At 38.6% G+C, this 25,702-nt stretch overlaps 1 protein-coding gene and 1 non-coding gene across 2 annotated transcripts in view; both read left to right on the forward strand.

The window, feature by feature from the left end:
• Positions 1–25,702, forward strand: part of LOC135713046 (basic helix-loop-helix ARNT-like protein 1) — a 288,167-nt gene that overhangs the window by 79,256 nt on the left and 183,209 nt on the right. Inside the window, exon 2 of the mRNA XM_065236128.1 lies at positions 21,559–22,064. Coding sequence (XP_065092200.1) covers positions 21,739–22,064 — 326 coding nt within the window. The 5' untranslated portion in view covers positions 21,559–21,738. The remainder of the gene's footprint in view (positions 1–21,558; positions 22,065–25,702) is intronic.
• On the forward strand, positions 9,126–9,266 carry LOC135713075 (U4 spliceosomal RNA). The gene has a single exon (XR_010518701.1). It is a non-coding gene; the product is annotated as a U4 spliceosomal RNA (small nuclear RNA).

Consider the following 25,702-nt stretch of genomic DNA (forward strand, 5'->3'; position numbering starts at 1 on the left):
CTTCGTTCGATATGCAAACATCAAGATTTGTTTTTAAAATAATATTCGGCATGCTATTCATTAGTATTATTTAGAGATATTCAACTTCTTTTCATGCTAATCCATATCAACTTTAGATATCAATACTAAAGTTTGTATCCGAACAGTGCTCAATCGCCTCCAAATCGGGTTCTGATTTAGCCTCACAAAAGTTGAACCCATTTGGCTGAAAACTGATTTAGTACAAGTGTACTAGTTTATACGGAACGGAAATTACTATGGAAAATCTGAAATTAGGGAGGCTCATCAGGACCCAATTTCAGTCTATTACACAGTCTGCACGATCTGCGATGTTATCCAATACAACTGTTATTAGTGGACAAGTTTTTTTCCCTTTTGTATCAGGCAACAACGGTGAACGCCTAAAATAATTTAGCAGATCAAGTGAATTGAATCATCGAAACCGTGGTATAGGGGAAATGGCTCTAATGTTGGCCTATGGATCTAAGATCGGGTCCATCGCTAAAAATCTGCTATTGATCAATTTTATGATAAATTCTAGATGAACGCGTCACTGGGACGGTATTTTTTGGTCGCTATTCACCCATATTCTTGTTTTAGTTCGAACCGTATTTTCCATACATTTTTTTTTTGTATGGAAACTACGGTTCGAACGAAAACGAGAATATGGGTGATTGAAAATTTAGTCGATCGCTGAATTTTTGTATGGGCCCAAATTAGGGGCATTTAGGCCGACATTACATCCATTTCCCCTATGTGGTATTATTCGGTCAATGAATTCTAAAAATCCAAACCACATCAACCATAACACGAGGAAACCTTTTATCGATTCTACTCTACATTCCATTGCGTGCTACTACTGGACTAGCTCAGAAAAGCAACATTAGATACCGATGGATTAAGCTAATGAACGACACCGTTGGGCGCTACTGTTCTCCATTGACGGTCGTGGTGGCATTGTGCTTCCCTCAAAATCCACCGCTATCTAGCTTCATCTACATGTTCCTTCGCCTGAACGCACTACTGCTATTGCCTTGGGGGGATATTGTTAACTATAGATTTTTAGTTTGTTTACCTGGTCCGTACGCTCTGCCTTGTGTGACCGACGCGGATGATGTGAATCTGACAAGGTCAGGGACACGAACATTTAGAGTCAGTTCCAGGTACGGAACAAAGCAGCAACGACTTTCACCTAATGGATCCTAGATGTCACTGCCCGCAATGGCTATGAAGATGGACGTTCCAATTTAGAGATAAGTTCTTTATGATAGGGACAAAACTGGAATTTCTTCAACTGTGTTCGCGTGTAGGGTTTTAAGAGTATAGGTACTCTTCCGTATGCCGAAGTTGCATTGAAACTCGTCTGACGAAATTGGAATCAAAAAGCAGTGTTAGATTTTCAGCAATATCTCAACCGTTTGTGATTCTTTATCAAATCTAACGTTACATACGGAAAGAAAATCAAATTTACAAATCATCTTTGATAGAAACAATCCATTTCATGTTCTAACCCGTTCGAAAAAAGAGAGTGATAAAGTGCGGATTGTGCTTAGTAGGACGGAAATTAGATCTTAACCCTATGGGAAACCAAACCGCGTGTGTCATGTTGTGGCTCAAATCCTGTCCTGTGATGAATTTTAGTGGTTTCTAGTTTTGCTTTCCCGCCGTGCGGTTTCAAAACAAGTTGCATATCAGGTAGCAGCCACTACTCACGTCAACACTATGTTTGTGCGATTGTTTTGACGCGCGCAAAACAATCCCTTTCCTGGTAAATCAGTCTGCAGGATGACCACGCAGAAATCCGTGCGCCAATTTATCACTCGCTACAAATTACCCCTCGTTTAAATGGGTCTCGAGTTGGTCGGTTAGCGAAAGTGGACCGCAGGATTATGCATGTGTATTGCGTATAAGTATATCAGCTAATTTCCACGGTCATGGCCTTGCATGGGTTCTCCCTTTACTGGCTGTCAAACCAAAGCACTCTCGCACGATAGATGGTTGGTCAACAACAACAACAACAACAGCAACAAGTAGGAGAGTAGGAGTACAAATAGAAGCTTTGTAGGCATTTCTCGGTATGATATATTATCACTCCCAACTGTCGTTTGTCCGAGGAGAGGAAATCGGTTTACGTGCCAGTAGCTAATATGGTGTATGCCACCAAGGATGGACTGCTGTTCACAGAGTACGTGCCGTTTGTCTTAATACCTTGGAATGATTTATCGTAATTGTTTGAAAGAAATTGAAATTTTATTACGGTTGAAGGCAGTCTTTAATTGCGTCTTATTTATTCATTTGTACCTCATCCTATGTTTTGATTCATGCCAGATCATAGATCACTGAAATTACTCACCATTTATGACATGAATGAGAGGTTGGCTCGATGGGTTCAGTTGAGCCGGTTTACCACATTCAATAATTAATTTTGTGTAGGCCTACTGAGCTATCGGTTCAAATAAGTTGGAAGCTCAGGAAGAAATTTGAAGGCTTTTTGGGAGATTTTTTAAATTGAACACGGACAACGATTTATACCAAATTGATAACAAGTTCTAATATCCGGTTTTCAAGGTTTGATATATCAAAAAATGCTCGTTGATTTTTTTTATATAATTACATTATTTGTACAGGCTCAATCGAATAAACTTTACCGAGCCAGGTTATCATTTGCGTTGTACATTATTAATGTCTTAAATCTAAAGTTCAAGGAATCGAATCGAACAGCGTTCGGGTGCGGCAAGTGTTGGTATTGCCTAGTTTGAGATCACCATTTTTTACACATTGAGGATCATTGCTAGTCCCAAGCATCGTCTATTGGTTCTCTGTGTAATTACAGCTGATCTGGCAATAACAGAGTAGCAACCGTGAGAGGTCAATCATGCTCATGCTCATGCAAGTTCAAAGAATCGAACCGAACACTCGAGGTCTTCTCGCGTTTAATGAATAACAATGTTATGGATGGGGAGAGGGAGATTTTAAATATGAATTATGATATATTTCTAAAACTTATAATTGCTCATTGGATATCACAAAAATAACTAACTTTGTGATAATTGAAATCATCTTGATAACAAATCCAGTGAGTTATTAACATTAATGCAACCAATTTCAAATTATGCTATCGATTTGATAAGTTTTTCGCTGAAACCTGCGCAAGTGTAAAGCACCATCTTTTTTCTCAGCATGCGGAATTTATTTAGAGTTTTGAACAGACCTTGCATCTTTCGTAAACAAATACAGCAACCCGATTTTGTCAGCCCCTTTTTGAAAATCATTTCTAATCTTCTACGAAACCCATGCGCCTTCTCAGTGGTCTTATTAGACCAAAGTATACCTTAAAAATCCCTCTTGAAGACCAATAAGAAAGATTTGGAATTTCCGTCATTGAATTATAAAAGTCTGATGCGCGGAGGGGCTAACAAAATCGAGACATCACTGTACTACTTTTTTTTCGTGATATCAGGCTTTCATGATCAGCTGATGAACACAATTAGTCAAGATTTAGTTATTAAGTAAAAGTAAATAAATATGGCGAAAACAATTAAAAGTAAATTATATTTGGAATAATTTGTTATTTCTAGATAGAGCTGGAATTAGGGCGTAACAGCTTTGATAAACAATGACTTCTCCCGTTAATTTTTTGGAATTCAAGGCACGCCTATACAAACCAACATCGAAGTCTTCCCTTACTCGATGGTGATGTCGATTTGCCAGGGAGAGCCACGACTGTTCGAGAAATCATCGAGAGAAGTCATTGTTTAGAAAAGCTGAAACGCCCTAATTCCAGCTCTATCTAGATTTATATGATTTCAGCCTGTTAGTTTACCTTTATCATTCCTGCAATGTTGGGAAAAACACAAATCTCATGCATGAGTTTATTGGTCTCCGACTGCGCAATAATCACCAATGAGCTTTCCGGATCGAAAATTCCTTGCTATATATTATGGAATTTTGCATTGTTATTAGTGTTTGTCTTGCATTATTCGATAGAAAACTTTGCAAAAATAGGGGAAATGGATGTAATGTCGGCCTTAATGCCCCTAATTTGGGCCCATACATAAATTCAGCAATCGACTAAATTTTCAATAGCGACCACAAATATCCATTAGTACCTTCCTATTGACGCGTTCATCAATTGATAAATAGCATATTTTTAGCGATGGGCCCAAATTTTAGATCCATATGCCAACATTAAAGCCATTTCCCCTATATGTGCGTGCTTTTAATTGACGATCGAGCGGTTGGTTTTACCTTGGAATGATTTTTTTTTTGCGTGTGAGCAGTGTTCGGAAAATCATTCTCAAATCTCATTCATTGAGTCTCCTTGCGAGAATAAACTCACATGCGAATGTGGCAACAAACAAAATTAACGCTTGAGATTCTCATGCATATTCACGCACTCACACTCACAACGCCGATAAAACCTCTCAATCGTCAATTTTGTTAGTTTTCCAACCCCTGATGCACAAGCAATAGTAATAACATTAAATAACGCCAAAATATAATTAAATGAATTTTTGAACCTGAAAACTCATCGGTGATTTTTGCGACGTTGAATTTTGCAAGGCTCATAAACTCATGCATGAGTTTTGAGTTTTTCCGAAAACTGCGTGTGAGTGTGAGTGCGGGAAAATGCATGATAATCTCAAGCGTGAGTTTTGGTTTGTAGAATCGCATGCGAGTTTATTCGTCATGAGAGTTAAATGAATGAGATTTGAGAATTTAAGATTTTACGCACACTGTTGCTCTGGATTTTTGAATTAAGGTGGCGGGGTTGTTAGAACCTTCCGACGGTCCCTAAAGTTTTAGGAACGATTTTGATGTTCCCACAACATATTTAAAACTCTGCCCAATTTCTGAAGCCTCTGAAACCTCTCAAAAATTCCCAAAAAATCATTTAATGTGTTTGCACGCGTTACCAGGTACGTCCTGAGCTTTATGAATATCTACAAATTTCCTGATCAGCTATGAAGATCGTACACTGAGAAAAAATACTACCCAAAATTTGAGTTCTTTTTACTTAATATTGACTTCACCTTCTCACTTGCGCTCGTTATTGTTGTCAAAAAAGGAACGAGAGATTCGACCAACGATATAGTTCAGCCCAATAAGTTACTTTTAAGTAAATTGCATATTCTCAAATTTACGTGAATTAAACTTTATTTTGGGTAGAATATATTTAAGAGTAGGTAATTTTTTTGCTGGTGTTAAATGGAAACTACTATATGCGATATACTCAAATTTGGGTTATTGGGCTGAACCCCGGATTTGAGGGAAAAGTACTTAATTTTGGGTAGCTTTTAATCTCCGTGTAGGTTTTCTCTGTGATTTGCTTAAGATCTAGGTCTGACGAAGACGCATCGTAGTCACTGCATAAGCTACTAACAGTATCAATATTTCCTTGCGCTGAACCAAGGTTGCAAATACTCATTTCAGCTAAAACAATGTATTTTTGAATTATGAAATAATTAGAAGCTATGATCATATTTTGAATTGGTAAGATACAAGAAGAGGTTGAAAAGAATGTGTTTGACATATTAAACCTGTTTATTTCACTTCATGAGAGTCACAATCAGCGATTTTTCACACACTCACTCACTCACTAACTCAGCGATCAGCAAATCTCTGATTGTGACTCATAGAAAGCAAAATTTACAGGTTTTATGTTTCAAACGCATACTGTGGAACCTCTTCTTGTAAGTTACACAACATGTCATCATACCAGCTTTTGGTTTTATTATTCCGAAAAACATTATTTTAGCTGAAATGAGTATTTGCAACCTTGTGCTGAACAAACATTTCTCAGATTCTATCCAACTTGTGAAAGAAAAAAAAATAAATGTTTAGGACGAGTTTCAGGGTACTATGTTCTCGATGCTTTTCAAAGTTTCAATCAATTTGTCTGAATGCCATGATATTCAACCTAAGCTGATCAATTCAATCATTTCATACCATTTGAAAAATATGTAGAAGATGAAATATATAACGGCGCCGGTGGTGTAGTGGTAAGCGTGATTACCTCTCACCCCAGCAGGCCTGGGTTCAATCCCAGTCGGCGCCGCCGGGATGTTCTGAGGCATAACATCTCTGATCACGCCTTCCTTCGGATGGGAAGTAAAGCCGTTGGTCCCCGGTTCATGAGTTGATGGGTCGATAGGTAGGGTCCAGGTGTGGGAGCTGCCTTCCTGGCACGTCGGTAGCATTGGTGCTCAGCACGGAAAACAAGATCGACGAAAAAAACAAACCAAAGGAAAAAAAAAAAAAAAAGATGAAATATAAGAAAAGGGATTGAATAACAAATCTATGATGATGGTTTGATTTTCCCCGTTGATAATTTTGTTTGTTTTGATTACATAACGGAATTAGCTTATTCTCACACACACACACACACACACACACACACACACACACACACACACACACACACACACACACACACACACACACACACACACACACACACACACACACACACACACACACACACACACACACACACACACACACACACACACACACACACACACACACACACACACACACACACACACACACACACACACACACACACACACACACACACACACACACACACACACACACACACACACACACACACACACACACACACACACACACACACACACACACACACACACACACACACACACACACACACACACACACACACACACACACACACACACACACACACACACACACACACACACACACACACACACACACACACACACACACACACACACACACACACACACACACACACACACACACACACACACACACACACACACACACACACACACACACACACACACACACACACACACACACACACACACACACACACACACACACACACACACACACACACATATGACATGTTTGTTTGTTTACATTTATCTGCTGCTTACTATTCTATCCATTCCAATCGACAGAATCGTCTAAAGTGGGTTGAACACGTTTTTACAACGCTCCAAACTTCTTAGGTGAGTGCAACTATTGTCGGCACCCTCTTTTTCATCGGCAACCTATCCATTTGAACTATATGTTAACCAGCTGTTCTATTAACACAAAATCAGCCGTATTTTGTAGTGCGTTCGTTTCATTTGAAGAAAAACCTAGCATACCAGGTTTGCTCAGTCTTAAAAATGTAATCAGATTGAAACTGAACGACTCAGGTGAAAATTTAGTTGTTTTTTTAAACTAAAAAGAGCATTTAAAAAACACCTTCGAAATTTTCGTAAAAGTTCATCAAAAACCTGGAAAACCCAAGAAATTGTATTTATTGAAATGAGCAGACACCCTGTAAAGAGCTTGTATGCCCTTTTAAAGATTGTAAGGCCATTTAAGCTTTTTGAAGCTATCCCACATAGAACAAAATTCTGAATTTTACTGGTGATGTAAACATCCATTCATGCAGACAACCTTTTCACGTAAACTAGCAACTTGCAAGAAGTGTACCTTACAAACATGGACAGTGCATTCCAATGTATGGAATATTGCATAACATGTCTCATAAATTTACACGACCTGTAATGTGAACTTGTATGATATATGACGCTCCATTTATTTGCATCATAGTAACGGAAATTTACACTGATTTTTATCTGTGTAAGCCATTTTAGTATTGAAAAGCCATGTTAGTAACTACAGGCTAGTTAAGCGATTGTGAGGCCAAATGCAAAGGCAATTTTGGCCTTACAACCAGGGATGGAAAATCATTTACATTCATTTCGTGCATTCATTTACATTCATTAGCCTCTAACTTTTTTCATCAACAGAATACCGTTAAATGATGTACAAAGCTTTTGTAGCTTTTGATATTAACTACAACTTTTGTTAATAACTAAAATCTAAATCTCTTATGAATGACGCAATAGAGCTGGCAGAACATGTTATTGTTTTTCAGTGAATGTAATTAACATTCACTGAAAAACAATGGTGGGTTCTTATCGCTCTGATTCATCATGCATAAGAGATACAGATTTGAGTTGTTTACAAATGATGTAGCTAATATCAAAGCCTGCAACAGCTTCAAACACTATTTTACGGAATTCTGTTGACGAAAAAAGTTAGAGGCAAATTAATGTAAATGAATGTAAATGATTTTCCATCCCTGCTTACAACATCTGCATTAAATATTGGTGGGTCTCAAGCTTATGGAATTTCTCGAAGTGGGTCTCAGCCGGTAAAAGTTCGCGAATAACTAATACTAAACAGTTTATGTTCTAGGTTATATTTTTACAAAATGTATCAGGTACAGAACTGATATGTAATGTTAATCTAAACTAATACTACCTACAACATCTAGTTATGCAAAGTGGATGGATTGTGTTTGATTATTTCAAACGCCCATTTTCCAATGTAAAGATAAAATCCGACGACATCAATGTTATACTTTGTCAAAATTATGTCCCTTAGAGAAAATATTATAGGCCTGAAGTCGTAATAAGTTCCTTATCAATCTCCTTCTTAGCCTTATTTAACTCAGCTATATGTTCCTTGACGATGAAGGGCAGGGAAAGAAGGAGGAAATAGAGCATGGAAGAGATGAAAGGATGCGGGAAATCGAAGAATAATGGTGTATTCAAATCAGAATCTGACCCCGCGCGTCAAATATCGCTCAGGACGGCATTCTTCTTAAAGGTAACATAAATTGTGGAATCAACATTATTGAAAATGTGTCCGTATTGTTGTCGTTTGAGTTTGGTGGTGGCTGCGATATTTGCGGGTAGATGCGTGTTTGGTGATGACAAAATTAAGGATTGTATGTCCGCAAAACTCGAGACAAAACTCTTAGAATTTAAATTTAAAGTGAAACCTAGTAACTGCCAAGGCAGTCTACATCCTACCAAACCAAACCAAAATCCAATTCGAATCTAAAGGGGTTTCACAGGTAACTGACCTTTCTTTTGAATCATCCCCTATCCTACGGGTAGGCAAAATTCTGAAAACTAGTTACATAACCCGTTCCCTTATGATTTTTCATCTCGAGCACCCCTTTCGAAATGATGCTGCCTGGTCATTCCATTCGCAGCCATGTCCATCGCTAGTGGATCGAGACGCGAGCTGATGACCCTTTCCCGGCATCCCCCTGTCAAGTCAGCTTTGCGCAGTGGCAATATCGTAACCAATGAGGCACAACCGAGGTGCGATTATTGCTAGTTGAAAACTAATACCAATACCCCGCCTTGGGGACGTGCAATACCGTCCACTACGGCAATTTTTGACAACTCCGAAAGGGGTCATAATTTTATAAATAATAGTAGTTAAAGATGGCATTCCTGACTGTAACTTCAACTTTGATCTGATTGTTTCATAAGCAGTTTATGGCTGGGATTTTCCATATGTCACTCACTCTAAGAGCACCCGCACCAATGCGTTGCTTAAGCTATTTTAGCAACCTCCACCATAACGCAGTAACCGCACTGGAGGTTGCTATTCAAGTGCGGGAAATAACAATGTGCCTCTCGGTGAACAGCGGGTTGACAAATATAGCAGCGTTGCTATCTATGAAATGTTTGTTTTGTTTTTCATTTGTAAATTATGAATGAATTTGTATCTGGGACAAAAATGTGGACCCAAGGGACAGCAAAGCATTCCTATGGAAGACCCGAAACATCCATAAATGTGGGAAATTAGTAAAAAAAATGATCTAGATTTTTTTAATCAACTTGTTGTTATTCTGCATGGATGAATTTGGATTTGAAACCAGTATGTGCACTCTGATGGCCATGGAACGGGCCTTCGAAAGATCCGGTTCATCCGGAAAGCGGGCCAATTAATTTTTCTATTGTTCAGGAAATTTTAATCATATTTATGAAATTTCCTGAACCCGCATTGTTTCTAAAGCATCGCAAAATTCATGAAATTCTTGACATATCCCATAACTCCTTAGAATTCCTTGAAATATCCTGCAATTTTCCTGAAATAAATTAAACTGATATGAAGATCTCTAATCATCATAGAACTTCCCAAGCTATAATAAAACTACCAAAAAACCTATATACTTCTCTGAAGGTCTCTACACGTTCTTGAAGATTTCTAAACATTTTAAAAAATCTCGCGATTTTCTTGAACATAATCTGATCGTTGCTGAAGTTCCTGCATTGTTTTGCAGTTCTTTAAACTGCATTGAAAATCATGGAACTCCCTTAATTTTTTTTTTTTATATCTTTATTAAGGAGACTTTCAGCCGTTGGCTGGCTCGTCTCCGTCCCTTAAAATGATCTCACATGTTCCTGATGCTCATGTAACAGCTCTCATGTTTCTGAAATTTAAATAAAGGTCTTGGTACATTGATGAAATGTTTGATGAAGTTTCGGAAATTCCCTTAGTTTCTTTGAACTTCTTAGTTTTTTTCTAGTTCTTCAATTTCCTTGAAATTAGTTGGACTGTTCTTAGTTTCTCTGATCAGTCCTTCTTCTCTCGAAGCATACCTGAAGTACTCTCAATTCTATTGAAATTTTTGGTATTACCCTGAACTAAATAGAACTGTCAAAATAATTCTCGAAGTTTTTCTGAAGTTTATTAAATTGACCGGAATTTATCGGACCTTACCCATACAAATCTTAGAACTTCCCTGAAAGTCTGGAATTTCTTGAATTTCACGAAGTTATGGAGTTATTGGAAGTGCTGTTAATATCTCTGAAATTCCCTAAAGCTCTCTGGGCTTACTTCTTTGAGGTACTTGGAAGTTCTTTAAAATGTCAATTCTTTTTCTCAAGTTATCTCCACATCTCTGAAATTATTTTGACTTCTCTAAAGTTCTCTGGATATCCATGAATTTCTCAAATTTTCTTAAAAGTTCCTGTAGTTTCCTGAAGTTTTTGGAACCACTTTGATGTTTGCCTGAAGTTCACAAAAAATTCCAGAAGCTTTCGGAACTTACCTTTTGTTCCCACAGTTTGCCTATAAAACTTCCTGAAATTCTCAGTACTTCTTTTCATTCCTCAGACTCTCCTGAAGATCATTTTTATTTCCTGAAGTTTACGGAACTTTGCTTATGTATGCTTATGATGATGTTCCTGGAATTGTTCAGATATTCATGGAAATGCCCAGAAGATTTTTAAACTTCCCTTTTAACATGGATTTTCTGCGCAATCCTGAAGTTTTTTTACTATCCTTAAATTTTCGGAACTTCCTAATGGTTTCCTTTATTTTACTGAAATAAATGGAACTGCCATAAAGTTCTCGAAACAAACGTCCCACAAGTTCTCACAGTTTTCCTGATATTCATGGAACTGCTCTAACATTTTCAGAACTTACCCGAAGTTCACGTAACTTACTCATAGGTATCTAAGCTTAAATTTTCCTGAATTTAATGGAACTGCCCTGAAGCTCTTGATCTTCGCTGAAGTAAATTTTCCTGAAATCTATTAGATTGCCTTGCTTAAAGATCTTTTAACTTCCCCAAATTTCTATCAATCATAACTTCTTAAAGGTTTAAACGTTTTTTGATTATTTTTTTCCTTGGTTTGTTTTCCGTCGATCTTGTTTTCCGTGCTGAGCACCAATGCTACCAACGCCAGGAAGGCAGCTCCCACACCTGGACCCTACCTATCGACCCATCAACTCATGAACCGGGGACCAAAGGGTTTACTTCCCTTCCGAAGGAAGGCGTGATCAGAGATGTTATGCCTCCGAACATCCCGGCGGCGCCGACGGGGATTGAACCCAGGCCTGCTGGGGTAAGAGATAATCACACTACACCACCGCTTTTTTTGATAAATTCACAAGCTAAAATATGTAATCTGGTAATCCACATGGGTATCCGAAAATGCCTTTTAGGTTTTTGGTGCGCAACTTTTATAAGATGAGCATACGAAGATCAATATTTCGATCGTTTTTACGAATTGACCACTTTTATGGATGTTCCGTTTTCTTGAGTACCGGTGTCTGTAGTTGGATTTTAACCTTCAATCTTCAATCTTCGTGGTTAGATATATCAATATCGATGAAAAAACAATAACGAAACTCTGTGATCAATTTCAGTTCCAAGTTCCGAACACGTAAATTCACAATCGTGATAGCAACGACCGGTGCGTAAATAAGTTGCTAACTAAAATAGCAATGGCTAAAGTTGTCAAACTAGCAGCCCGAATAGCAACGCATCGGTGCGGGTGCTCTAACTAGCCAAGATATGCTTACCTAGCGCACACAACTGGATAAAAATGACTTTCAGGCAAAGACCGGAGGAACAGAGTCAAGCTCAAAAGGCATTCATAACAAGTAAAAGTGGCTTCTACGGTAAACCCAGAAGTCTCGCTTAACATTTGAAAAGGGCCTAACCTCGTTGATCGATTCTCTTCATCGACTTTCTCTTTGGTTTACCACGGCAACATAAACGAATTTCAAGCTAAGCTCGCAGCACAGTTCGACAGAAGATGATGTTAGCTTGCGCCTGAAACAACCCACTGAATGGGAAATTCATTTGCAGGCAGATTACTCGCGAAAGAGATAATCGATGAAAAGAATCCACCAACAATGATAGGCCCTTTTCTATCAATAGGTATCCCATGCCAAATTCAGAAGAGTGTTCTAGAATATTTCCAAAAGACATGTGTAGTGGTAAGCGTGATTGCTTCTCACTCCAAAAGGCCTGGGTTCAATCCCATTCGGCACCGTTGGGATTTTCGAAAGGAAAGTAAAGCCATTGGTCCCCGGTCCATGATTTGATTGGTCGATAGGTAGGGTCCAAGTGTGGAACAAATCAAGTGAAAAAAAGATTCCAGGAGACTTCCAGATCTAATCCAGTGGACTTCCACGACAAATACAGCAGCACGTTTTGAAAATTTCCAGGGCAAGTTCAGAGGACTTTCAAGGCGAACGCAAACAGTCTTAATTTCTGAGAATTCCCTAAACAAGTTCACACGACCTTTAAGGCAAGATTAGAGATCTTCTTAGGTTTCATTTTTTCCGAGGATTCCCATGGCCAGAAAAGTTCAGGATTAGTCCAAAGACAAGTCTAGAAGACTCTATGAAAAAGCTCAGAATGGATCAAGGACAAATCTAGTCTGCTGAACAAAAGTGAAAATGTCCCGGAGACATTTACGGGAAGTAAAAAAAAAATCAGAACACATCCAGTGGACTTTACGGCCAAGCTCTGAGTACTTCTACGTCAAGTACAAAGCGATGAAAATTTAGAACACATTGCCGGCCCAGAAGACTTCCTAAGCGAATTCCCAGGACTTCCAGTACAGAGGATTTCCAAAGCTAGCTTACAAGACTTCTATAGCAAGTCAAAATTCAAACGTCTTCTTCGATGATTTTCAGAGATAGTAAAGAGGACTTCAAATGTAAATCCACTAGACGTGCTGGAAAATCCTAGATAACATTCAAGACAAATCCAGATGATTTCCAGAACTAGCTCAAAATACTTGCAGGATAAATTTGAAACTTTTTCAGGGCAAGCCCCAAAGACTTGCAGAAGTACATTGGACTATCAGAGCACTCCCTGGCAATTTTAGGCATGCATATTTTTGAAACAAATCATCTGGTCTTTCAGAGCATGCCCAGATAATCAACCCAATCGCAAATACGACATTGACATTCGTAAATTATTGCTAAATGACAAAATATTTAAGATTCCGTTCAGAGATTTAAATTAGTTTATGCAAATTACTTTACCTCTGACCAATTTGTCTGAATTTCTGCGACCCACCTAAGAGCAGCTCTGCAGATAATGTCGGCACTGCTATGAAGCATATTGAAAGTGACAGTCGGAGAAAATCACATGTTTATTTTAGGAGAGTCCCTCTGTTTGGGGGAATGATTGTGAAGACAAACTTGAAATCATTAGTGCAAAAAGTCCTGTAGAGTTCTAAGTGAATTAGCAAGGAAGTTAAAATCTAGAAAAAATAGTTAGCATTTCGAACTTAGAACAAAAAATCCAGGAATACTACTTTTTTTACAGACACATTTTGTGTCATATGTGAATTGTCTAGGATAGCGATTGTTAATTATTAGCGTGAGAGACATGGATGCTTATTACCACGCCGGACACAATCCCACGAAAAATGTGCAGGGTGTCCAGCCAACCGGGAAAACCGGGAAATCCGGGAAAAAACCGGGAGTTCGGATTTATCGGGAAAAATGCGGGAAACCCCAAATTGCACCGGGAAAGATCATATATACTCATCCCAAGTAATAATTTTGATGTTATATTAGTCTTGTAGGCCATAATTTGGTCTTAAAGAATCCTTTAAACCTTTAAACTTACTGTTAATATTACTTGGAATCAAACAACTATATAGCACATTCATCATTATATTTTCTAGCTTACAACTTTCATATTATTATTTTCTCTCACTCGCAATCTGTTCGCGACCGGGTCAAGTGGTGATTTTGTCGTTGTTCCTACTACGATAGCTAAATTTATAGAATTTCATATGGTGTCATTAGAATGTATATAGTGTCATTGCTTGAATACTTTTGCTGCAGTTTTCCGAGTGAAGTAGTTCTAGTAGTTCTATATAGTTCTTTTCTCAATTCCAATCCCCAACTGAGAATAACATATTTTGACCTTACTACATATCACATACTGTATTCTTTAGGGTCAATGTTAAGCGAAATAATAATCTATGCTTCAACAAGGATTTGGGTTTTATCATGCAATAAAACTTGTGATGAGGGGTATTTTACCATATTTAACTGTTTCAATTAAACTGGGAAATCTAGGTTATACAACTGAAAAAAAAACAAGCTTTTAAATTCTTAAATAGAATAGTCAGAGTGCATTTGTTTCAAGTCCGTTATCTTCAAGAAAAATTAGGATATACAATTCCATTGCACACTAGGGACAAAATCGAAACAATGTGTTAAAATTCAATAACTTCGGTGCTCGCTGGGACAAGAGACTAAAAAATAGTCTTTCTTATAGAAAAAAAGTCTCAGAAATCGATTGAAGTGGGTTTCATCTTGGGCACGATAGGGTAAGCTGGGGGTTTTCACAGTTTTGCCCTAAAATCTCCTATTTTGCATGAGTTGAATGCTGTATCTCAAGATACCGATGATATAGACGGATGATTTCTTCGGCAAAGTTAATCAGGAGGTTAAGGACTGTTGGATGATGGACAGAACAATTCGGAATTCTTCCGCTAGTTAGTGCTATCTATGATCTTCTCTGGCTATTACGTCCCAACTGTAACTTAACGCCTGCTCTCAACTTAGTGCTTTAGATGCACTTCCACAGTTGTTAATTGAAAGCTTTCCAAGCCTGTTCAATTTTTACATGCGTATATTGTGTGGCAAGTACAATTATATACTATTCCCAGGGAAGTCGAGAAATTTTCCAATCTTTAATCCTAGACCAACCGGGATTCGAACCCAGCCACTTCCAGCATGGTTTGCTTTATAGTCGCAGGCTCTACCGACCAAGCTTATGGAGGAACTTGAATGAAAATTAGTAAAAGCGTGGAAATGCGTTAATGTAAAGCAAGACATACTACTGATGAAATCTGTTTTTGTTCATGTTACTAAATAATCAATAGCATCAACCGTGATTAGAAGAAGATTTGTCTTTGATATTTGTATGAATATTTTATAAAAATCCTAAACAAAAACTACCGACTCTAAATTTTACGAAAAAATGCTTGAATATATTTAATTCATCATCACTTATTTTATCAGGTCGAAGACCAACCCTCAGGATCCAGGCCTTCGAAAAATACGCGGGTCCATTCAAGGAAACCCAAAGATCCCTCGTCACAATCATCTCCTATTTCACCTCCTTTTGCCACTCCGGATTTGGATACCAGTTCCAACAGTCAGCGAAGACCGTCAACCCTAAAACCTCGAGGTTGAAAGCGCAAGGAGTTTAGCCAGTTGACAAGATTTTCGAAATACAGACGCAGTATCGGACTTTTCAAAGAACAAGGTCTTGATAACTTGGCTGTATTCAGCCAAAATTGCTGCCATAAAGGCTGCTAATCCAGCAACTGCTCAAATCTTACAGCACTTGTTGAGCGGCGGTGAGCAAAAGAGATCATCGAATCCGTTGACTCTATTCGTGGAACATCTCTGTGTTCGGAGGAGTCATCTTTGGCGATAAAATCAAAACTTGGGTTAAGTAAAACCAAATATGGAGAGCTGGCTCGATTCACTAAGAAGCATCTAGGTATGACAGTTTAATTAACGTTTATGTAAAAAAAACTTAGTAGAACAATTTTTTGTTTAAAATAGGTCAAGTTTCTAAATCTTTGATCAATTTTAGAGATATGCATTGTTATTTGTCCCATATAGGTATTGCAATTTTGCAGCCCTGGAAAAAAAAGTAGCTGAATTTAGAAATACCATAATTCCACCGTTCTCAACTCCAAACCGAGAAAAAGGATACTTAACATCAAGCGTTTCAATCCGTGATATGGTTATATGCGATTTGACACGGATTCTACAACTGGATGATGTAGCAGACAGGATTTCAAAGTTAAACCAGAAAGTGTTGACTTGTAAATTGCATGTCACGGTTGGTCTGGACTCTGCTACAGGTTTTACGCACTATAACCAGACAGGCTTCTTAAAAGAGGATGATGCTCTTCTCTCCGAGCATTTTAAGAGCCTTTTGTTAGTATCCGAAAGAGTAGAGGATATTTGGTGGAACCCGAATCCCCAGTCAGATTCGTTCTGCAGAATACGCTCTATGAATTTGACTAAAGAGACCAACTCGCTTACCAAGTCCATGTTTGAGCAGTTTTTTTTTTGCAGAGGTTGATTCCTTGAATCTGGATCCGGTGGAAGTAATTTCCGGTGATGTAAGTGTGTGCGTTTATATTTCGGCAATGTATACAATGATAGATGGGAAAGCGGCCAATGCAATTGTAGGGAATCAGGATACACATGTATGTTCGCTTTGTGTTCCGAATGCTGATCCCCATATTGGTCCATCGTTTTTTCATTCACGTCTCAACTTCGTTGAATGGTTGATCAAAACTGATGCGAAAAAATCCGTTCCAGACCACCCGGCATACACGAATCCCCTAGTTAAAAAAGGCCCGTGAAGTAGCTGATGAACTAGAACGGGAGTATGGCATGAACATCAACCGTCCTAAGATTGGTGGGTCCGGAAGCTGCAATAACGGCAATATGACCCGCCGTTTATTGGCAGAACCCAGAAAATTTGCAAAAATCATCGGCGTTCACAAGGACCTGGTGGAAAATCTGCGGCTCATCAGTTGCCTGGCGCTTTCTTCTAGAGTATTGTATCCTACCAAAGTTATGGAGTTGTATAACACTCTTGAAAAGCAGATTTTCAATGAATTCCCATACCTAATGAAATTGCCACTATCCATACATCAGTACATGCATCTAGCAAATTTCATTGAAAAATTGGTAAGCTTAGATTTAATAGTATATCGAATTACAATCATGAATGTTTTGTTTTCTTTTCCTTCAATTGAAAAATCCTGCCTTATACCATGAACTTTGTTCACGAGCAGTCCGGTGAATGTTGCCATAAGGTTTATAAATACATTCAGAAAATTTGACCGACATGATGACCGAAGCTTTGACTAGGTCTGACTTAAAGCTTGCCTGTTTCTTTAACCAGAGCAGACAATCGAGAAGTACTGATGCCAGGTTCGAAGAGAGGCTGGACTTTTTTTTTTTTTTAATTCTTTATTTAAGAGATTTTTAGCCTTAGGCTAGTTCATCTCTAAGAGAGGCTGGACGAATACACCTTGAAACATGATGACAGCGTTTTTTTTTATCTAGTTCGTATATTTGTAAGGCTCAATCGCGTTAGCTTTACGGAACCGATAATTCATTGTTCTTTGTTTGCTACAAAATTCACTTAATTCTATGTCTAGTAGGAGTTGGAACGAATACAAGATGACAGCGATGAAAACCATGGAAAAGCGGATGACTCCGGTGAACTCATCGAAGAGAGTGACGAAGAAGATGATGACCCCGGTGAACTTAACGAGGAAAGCGATGAAGAAGACATTTGAATGTTCCGTTGGATAAGTACCACAGATGTGTCCCTGTGGCTCGCACACACACACACACACACACACACACACACACACACACACACACACACACACACACACACACACACACACACACACACACACACACACACACACACACACACACACACACACACACACACACACACACAAAGAAGAATACATGAACATACAGTAGCACAAACATATTCATTTCAAATGCTGACTAGCGTCATCTAGCGAGAGAATTCCGGATTGTTCCTTGACCTCCTTATCAACTTTGTCTAAAAAGTCAGGATCTTGAGATACAGCAGTACAAACATATTAACTTAAAATGCTCACTAGCGTCACCCTGCGGGGGAATTCCGAATTGTCATCATCCAATAGTCCTTGACCTCCTGATCAACTTTGCCGAAGAAATCATCAGTCTAAATAGTCAGGATCTTAAGATACAGCAGCGCAAACATATTCACTTCGAATACTCACTAGTGTCGCCTAGCGAAAGAATTCCGAATTGTTCTGTCCATCATCCAACAGTCCTTGACCTCGTGATCAACTTTGCCGAAGAAATCATCCGTCTAAATAGTCCGGATCTTGAGATACAGCAGCACAAACATATACACTTCGAATGCTCACTAGCGCCGCCTAGCGGAAGAATTCCGAATTGTTCTGTCCATCATCCAACAGTCCTTAACCTCCTGATTAACTTTGCCCAAGAAATCATCCGTCTATTTCATCGGTATCTTGAGATACAGCATTCAAATCATGCAAAATAGGAGATTTTAGGGCAAAACTGTGAAAAACCCCAATTTACCCTACCCTGCCCAAGATGAAACCCACTCCAATCGATTTCTGAGACTTTTTTCTATAAGAATGACTATTTTTTAGTCTCTTGTTCCAGCGAGCAACGAAGTTATTGAATTTTAACACATTGTTTCGATATTGTCCCCAGTGTGCATTGTCTCGAGATATCACAAATTTTTTGAGGTTTCGAAAAAAAATAAACACTGGTTCCGATATCTCTTCGTCATCTTGAAAGTTTTCCAAGCCTAATATGTTGAGGAATGGTCTAGGAAACTTTCAAACCGCTAGAGATTTTTTCAAAGGCGTGAATTTCGATAAATTTGTGAAGGCCGGAAGCAAACATCGAAACATCATGTAGTAGAATCTTCTTTTTTCAGAAGTTCTCAATCAAATTGTATTTTCTACAAATCCGGAATAGGCAAATTTCTAATCCCAGATTTTAGATAAATTCTTTGTTTAAAATCATGAAATATTTTCTATATTTTAGAAACATTAAATTTTTCTCGGACTGTGAACTTACATTCTAATATATCGTAAGTTATTCTACGCTTTCTTAATTTGTTTGAATTGAATATCGCGAAATACTAAGTACCAGCATTAAACAAAAAAAAACTCCTATCTCTACAATGTATACCAGAACCTTACAACTTTTTTGAAGATCGAGATTTTTCGAGAAAATTTTCCTCGTTCCAGGATAATGATAATTATTGATACGATCCAGAACACTTGCCTAGGTTCCAGAGATATGAAAATTTGTCTATGTTTGAAGTTTTACAGAAGTCTCTATATTCGAGATCTTTAAAATTGCTTGTATTAAAATTGATAAATTTGAACATTTTTCTCTGCGCCTCAATTTTTTTTTTCAATTTCAAGATTTCCTAATAAATTCCTATGTTCAATCTTTCACATCCCGAAGTTCAACCGATTCGCGGTCTGAATCTAAATTCAACTTATTCAATGGTTGATTTCCAAAACATCGTGGCAGAAATGTGAAGAAAAGGAGGTTACAAAATAACTGATTTTACGAAAACAAATTTATAAGATCATTCAACTATTTGTTTTATTTTTAAATAAATCTTGTAAAATGCTCATGGTGGTTTTGGAATTTATAATTTTTGTCAAAGCGGATCGAAATGCTCCTTAGTATGTAAATCATTGTGTGCATTTGTGCATTTTTACTGAACATTTCAGCTGATTTCATGGAACTTATTAACCTTTCTACAGCAGCTTTTCCGATGATATATGGTACAATTACACTTCAAAATGGTGCAAAGCGGTGCATACTAAAGAGCATTTTCAAATGCTTAATGTACAGTTTTACAGCGTACTTTAAATATTTACTGAGCATTTTAAGATTTTTAACGTATTTTGATCAATCATTTAAGGAGCAACCCGATCTATTTTAAGGAGATTTTTTTAACTTAATAAGGATAATTTCATCTGTTTTATTGAGCAAAAGTAGGGCTGCCATTGTAAACCTCGTTCTTGTAGAACTTCGAAAACATTTTTAATGTTACTTAAAATTTAGCTTTTTCCATAAAACCGGGAAAACTATCCAGTGGCCACCCTGGCATTATGACTCAGTTCCTCGAGCCGTAGAACCCGCCTTTTGATGAAATTAAAAAAAATCTGGCACGACGATAAAAGTGCACCTTTTATGCCTTCAAGTACAACTATAGCACTCTCGATCGAAAGCGTCCTTAGACCCATTTAAAGAGAAATCCAAATTGATAATGGTTTCTGGAAAGCTTTTTGACGTGTTCGATGACCGCCACTGCTGAACCCCGGACGTCAGTAGATTTTTACAGTAATCGTTTTACGTCCATCAATTGCATAGACACGTGTTGTTCCCTATTACAATTCACTTACCCATCTGCCGAATGCAGAAGGAAATGGGCGCACGGAAAGTCCCCTCACTTCAATTACCACGAAATTGCACTTTTGTGCAACAAATTCTGTACGGTTTCCAACTGCAAACAGACCACTTTCCATCAAATCAGCAATTGTATCGCATTTCGAAGAACGTCATTCCGGGCGAGGGCAAAGAAAACCAGTACATATCAACCGTCAGCACCTCGGGGGAAAAAAATTATCTCACTGTGTCACGTTGCACATCCTGTAAAAGAGAAAAGGGTTCCCATTCCGGCTAAGCACCTGGCAATGCATACAAACACATACACACTCACTCACTCACTCGAGAGCTCCAAGAAATAAAGAAATCGGTACAAACAAATTTGCTGCGTGTGCTGGAATCCCGCCAACCGACAATGGGACTGCAAACGAACTACTTTAGGTTCCTATAGGTACTATGCGGACTCCCGGGGAGGTCCTCGCCTTCGAGCATGGAATTAGCCTGTGTGTAGAGCATGTGTAGCTCATTAGCTCATCATTCTGATCAAGTTTCATTCATCAAAGTTCCAGCATATTTGTTCCACCCTTCTAACTCCAAGTGGGAGTATAGGGGAACTGAGGGTAATCCGCGCCACGGGGTGATACGACCGACGGTCTTTTTACTCGTTTTTTTCAAATGCCAATTGACAAGAACAGCACCTCATCTAGTAATTCGAATTTATGTTGGAATCGGCATTGCACAACGCGGTTGATCATACTACCCCGAGGCGCGTATTATCCCACCTTACCCTACGTAGTGACAATTTTAACCAAGGATTCGGTTCGAAGAACTCGGTCCTATTTGCCCACCGGGAGGTCTAACCTCCGCATCATTCGCCACTGGAAAGTGATGATTCTGAAGGTTGCTCTCTTGTTTGCTCTCTCCTATTATTTTCAGGCAAACGATATAAATAGGATCGGAACTATCTGCCGTCATTAGCCAGGGAGGTCGATCGGCGCAGGACTTCTCGACAACCGACGCATCCAGTGCGTTCCATCTTCATTGAACTGTGAAACGGATTTCATAAAGCTAACCAACCGTGCCGTGGGTGGTGGCGTCGGCGGCGGCACCATCATCATGAAGGGGGAAACTAACCTTAAATCTTCACCACCCACAACTACCACCACCACCAGCAGCAACAGCAACAACAGCATTGTTGCAGCTCGGGGTTCGGCTGCTGCTGCTGCTGCTGTTGCCATCGGCCCCAACATCAGCGTTTTTCCCGGGATGTTGGCGCAACTGCAGCGTCCACCGCGTACCATTTCCAGTGCCAGCTATGACTCCGAGAGCGATGATAACATGCAGCGAGGAGGGCCCTCGTCGGTCGCGACGACGGCCACCGATGCCAGCGTCAGTAGGATGGATTCCGATGGCGAGAAAGCAGATGTCGGCAGTGCTTCCAAGTAAGTGACCCGTTATTAGAGGTTTTACATAAGCAAAAGGGAGGGACGGGGGGGGGAGGGGTGGTTTGAAGAATTTGTGTTTAGGGAATTTCCTGGGACTGAACGGAAGGTCGATTAGAAAATGGAAACTGCATTTGATGAACAGTTGTGGTAATGCAGCAATGGTCCGAATTTGTCAGCCCGTTTTTGAAAATCTTTTCTTATGTTCTGTGAAACCCATGCAATGTACCAGTGCTCTTATTGCACCAAGGTATACCTAAACATTCATCTTGAAGACAAATGGGAGCGATTTTGAATTACAGTTATGTGAAATTTTTGAAAATAAAAGCAGGGCTGTGGAGCGGATAGAAATCGATCGTCTCCGACTCCGACTCCAATTCAACAAAATACAATTACAGTTTAACTTATCTTGAACAACATCTGTCGTCACTTCTAACAAAATATCATGATATCATGAAAAATATTCAACAACTATTAACTAAATTGATCACAATTTTTCTCAAATTTCAGCAAAAGTGACGCAGCTTTAGTATGACCGATCACATTCTAACCGTTAATGAGAATGATTTAAAAAAATTGGCCACAATTTTAAAATAAATTTGTCGCATCTTTAAATGAAATTTATCACAATTTTGAACGAAATGCACAGCTTTCTTCGAAATTAATCACAACTTCCAACACAATTGGCGTAAGTTCGAGGGAAATTCTTTACAAATTTCAAATCAAAATAAAGTGTGAATTGGTCTCAACTAAACATTTTATATTTTTTTCCAAAGCCGAACCGAACTTCCAGTAAAATTTTCCAAACTGTCAGAAAACAACAAAGTTTTCACATTTTTTGTATATTGTACTGATAATCAAAATAGCGGCGCCGATGGTGTAGTGGTAAGCGTGATAACCTCTCACCCCAGCAGGCCTGGGTTCAATCCCAGTCGGCGCCGCCGGGATGTTCTAAGGCATAAAATCTCTGATCACGCCATCCTTCGGATGGGGATGTAAAGCCGTTGGTGTCCGGTTCATGAGTTGATGAGTCGATAGGTAGGGTCCAGGTGTGGGAGCTGCCATCCTGGCATCGGTACCATTGGTCCTCAGCACGGAAAACAAATCAAAGAGAAAAAATAAATAAATCTTGAATGTTTTCAAAGTGTCAAAATCCCAGAATTAGAAGAATGAAGTCTCAACCATTTTTAAATTCAATTTTAAATTTAATGTTCTAAGCATGACATCTTTAAAAAATCTATGCTTCAGAATTTATATTTTTCCTTTAACCATGTGTCCACAATCTCAAATTTCCTCCATAATACTTCTGAAAATCTTCTTCAGATGACTCTCTGAATCCACTCTGAAATGCTCTTCATATTATTAATAATTCTAGCCTCCGAAAATACTCTCGATTCCCCTAAAAATACTTCTGACAAAATCACTTGAAGTTCTCCTCAGCAACTTAGTATTCTTCTGAAATTCTCATGGCACTACCGTAGGAATTTCTTTTTAGTTCTTCTCAGAATTTCCATTAATGTTTTGAAATGCTACGCATAATTTTTTGGAGCTCTCTTTTGAAATTATCAACGGAATATCCTTGAAATATTCCTCAGAATTCCTTAGGAATTTTCCTCAATTCTGACGTAGGACTACGTCTGTGATTTCTATATTGGGGTATACTTTGTGAAAACCGAAAATGGAACATATAACAAAATTATGAAAGATTTTGAACGTTAATAACTCAGCTGCCTATGGACCAATTTCAATGATTTAAACACCAATCAATCAGAAATATTTCTACGCATCTGCTAAACTTAAGACTTTATCGTCTTTCAACATGTCACTATTGAAAATTGTACGAATGTGCAACTGCTGCTATGATAATTGCGCAACTGTTGCTGCGAAAAGCGATTTCCCTAACACAGATTTCAAAGTGGCGTTCTCCAATACGCAACGAAAGGAAGGAAGAAGCCGCACTGCTATTGATCGGAAACAGTAGCTCTTCGTGAGTCGCTGTGGGCCATCTATGTCAAATGCGTCATACTAAAGAGTATAAACAGAGAGAACCCCGCTCAAATTCCTATTCCTACACAAAGCGCAAGCTCCTGCTGCAGTTAACAAATAAGATTTATTATATAAGACCACGTAGTCCTACGTCACCATTGCGTACAACCCCATAGGGTTGTCCATTGTAGTTGTTTTAGAACTATCTTCTTAATTGAGAAATCCTCTGACGTGAGCATGACGACTTGAGTGTGAAACAATCGATGGAACTGGTTCCGCACATCTAAGGTACGTGAGCAAATCGGCGATCATCTCTTTTGCCAGTGGTGGCGGGTGGGGAGATACCCCTCACCATCCCTCCCCAACAGAGGAGTTTGGTAAAGGAGATTCGTGCCTTGCTCAAAATTGTCCTTTGCTCGCTTTCTACTCTCTATATACAATTTTCACATTGCCATACTCCAGCGGAACTATCAGCTCTATACTTTCATCTATCGTATTAAATGACCGCTTTAAGTCTGATGTCTGACGTTGAGCATCTCCAAATATGTAAATCGTGAACTTCACGGATGGAGCAATACAAACATGATTAGTTAAAGTAATGAAGACAGTTTTTTATTTGTCGTAGATTAATATTTGAAGTCGTGGATTTCTTTTGCGAAATCACCGATTTTGCGGATCACATTTGTAAACTTTTGTACCAGCCCTGAATTGCTCAAATCAAATCAATGCTGGAATCGGGTCAATTCGATTCGCCTCTAATTTTTCATAATGGCGTGTTCGATGATTTGCAATCAAGCATAGCTATAAACGGCTTCTCTTACCCAAATGACGTCTGAATGTAGCAAAACTTATGGATTTTTCAGAATAAAATCCAGTGTTGGGAAAAATCACAAATCAAATCTATTTTTAAACTTTTCCATAAAATAAATAAAAAAATACTTTTTTACATATTTTTTGCAGAAATAATTTTTTCACTACAACTTTTTCTCAGACGTCATTTCGATCAGAATAGCCGTTTTCGTGCTACAAGTTTTTGAAAAATTTCAAGGGTGCCATTTTGAAAATTTTACATTATCCAAAATTTTAGCGAAAATGTGAATCATTGCCCATAACAAAAATGTTATATTAAATTTTTTTCCTATATATTGTGCAAACTGTTTTGAACATTTTCTAAATGTTTTGCAGTAGGTAGGTTTTAATTTTGCACGTTCTAGTTTAATTTTTCTACCTGTTATTGATATGTTTACTTAGGGGAAGGGTCACTCACCAACACACTCACATAAGCAAGCAAAGCAGCAACTGCTTCAAAACGAGCACAGATGAGTGTCGTGATTGTCGGGAATGACCAGATCGGTGATGGATCACAACAGAAGGCGACATTCACCAGTTGCTTTTTACTTCTTTCGTCAACTTGATGGATGGTCATGGAGAGAGCACATTGATAGGAATGTACAAAGCGTTACTACCATCAGCTGTTTGGCGATCGTGATTGTGATAGGTCACAACTCTGATCAGGGCTGATAACGGGTCCTTAGAAAATTCTGAGCTAAATTCCAAGCGGATTTCGAGGAGTATTCTAAGGACATTCCGGTGTTTTAGAATAATAAGGATAAGGAGAATCCCAGCAGCATTTCGAAGATTTTTTGGGATTT

Source organism: Ochlerotatus camptorhynchus, unplaced genomic scaffold (genome assembly GCF_037179485.1).
Source record: "Ochlerotatus camptorhynchus isolate MF236.1 unplaced genomic scaffold, CSIRO-AGI_Acam_v1.1 ptg000530l, whole genome shotgun sequence".
Lineage (NCBI taxonomy): Eukaryota > Metazoa > Arthropoda > Insecta > Diptera > Culicidae > Ochlerotatus > Ochlerotatus camptorhynchus.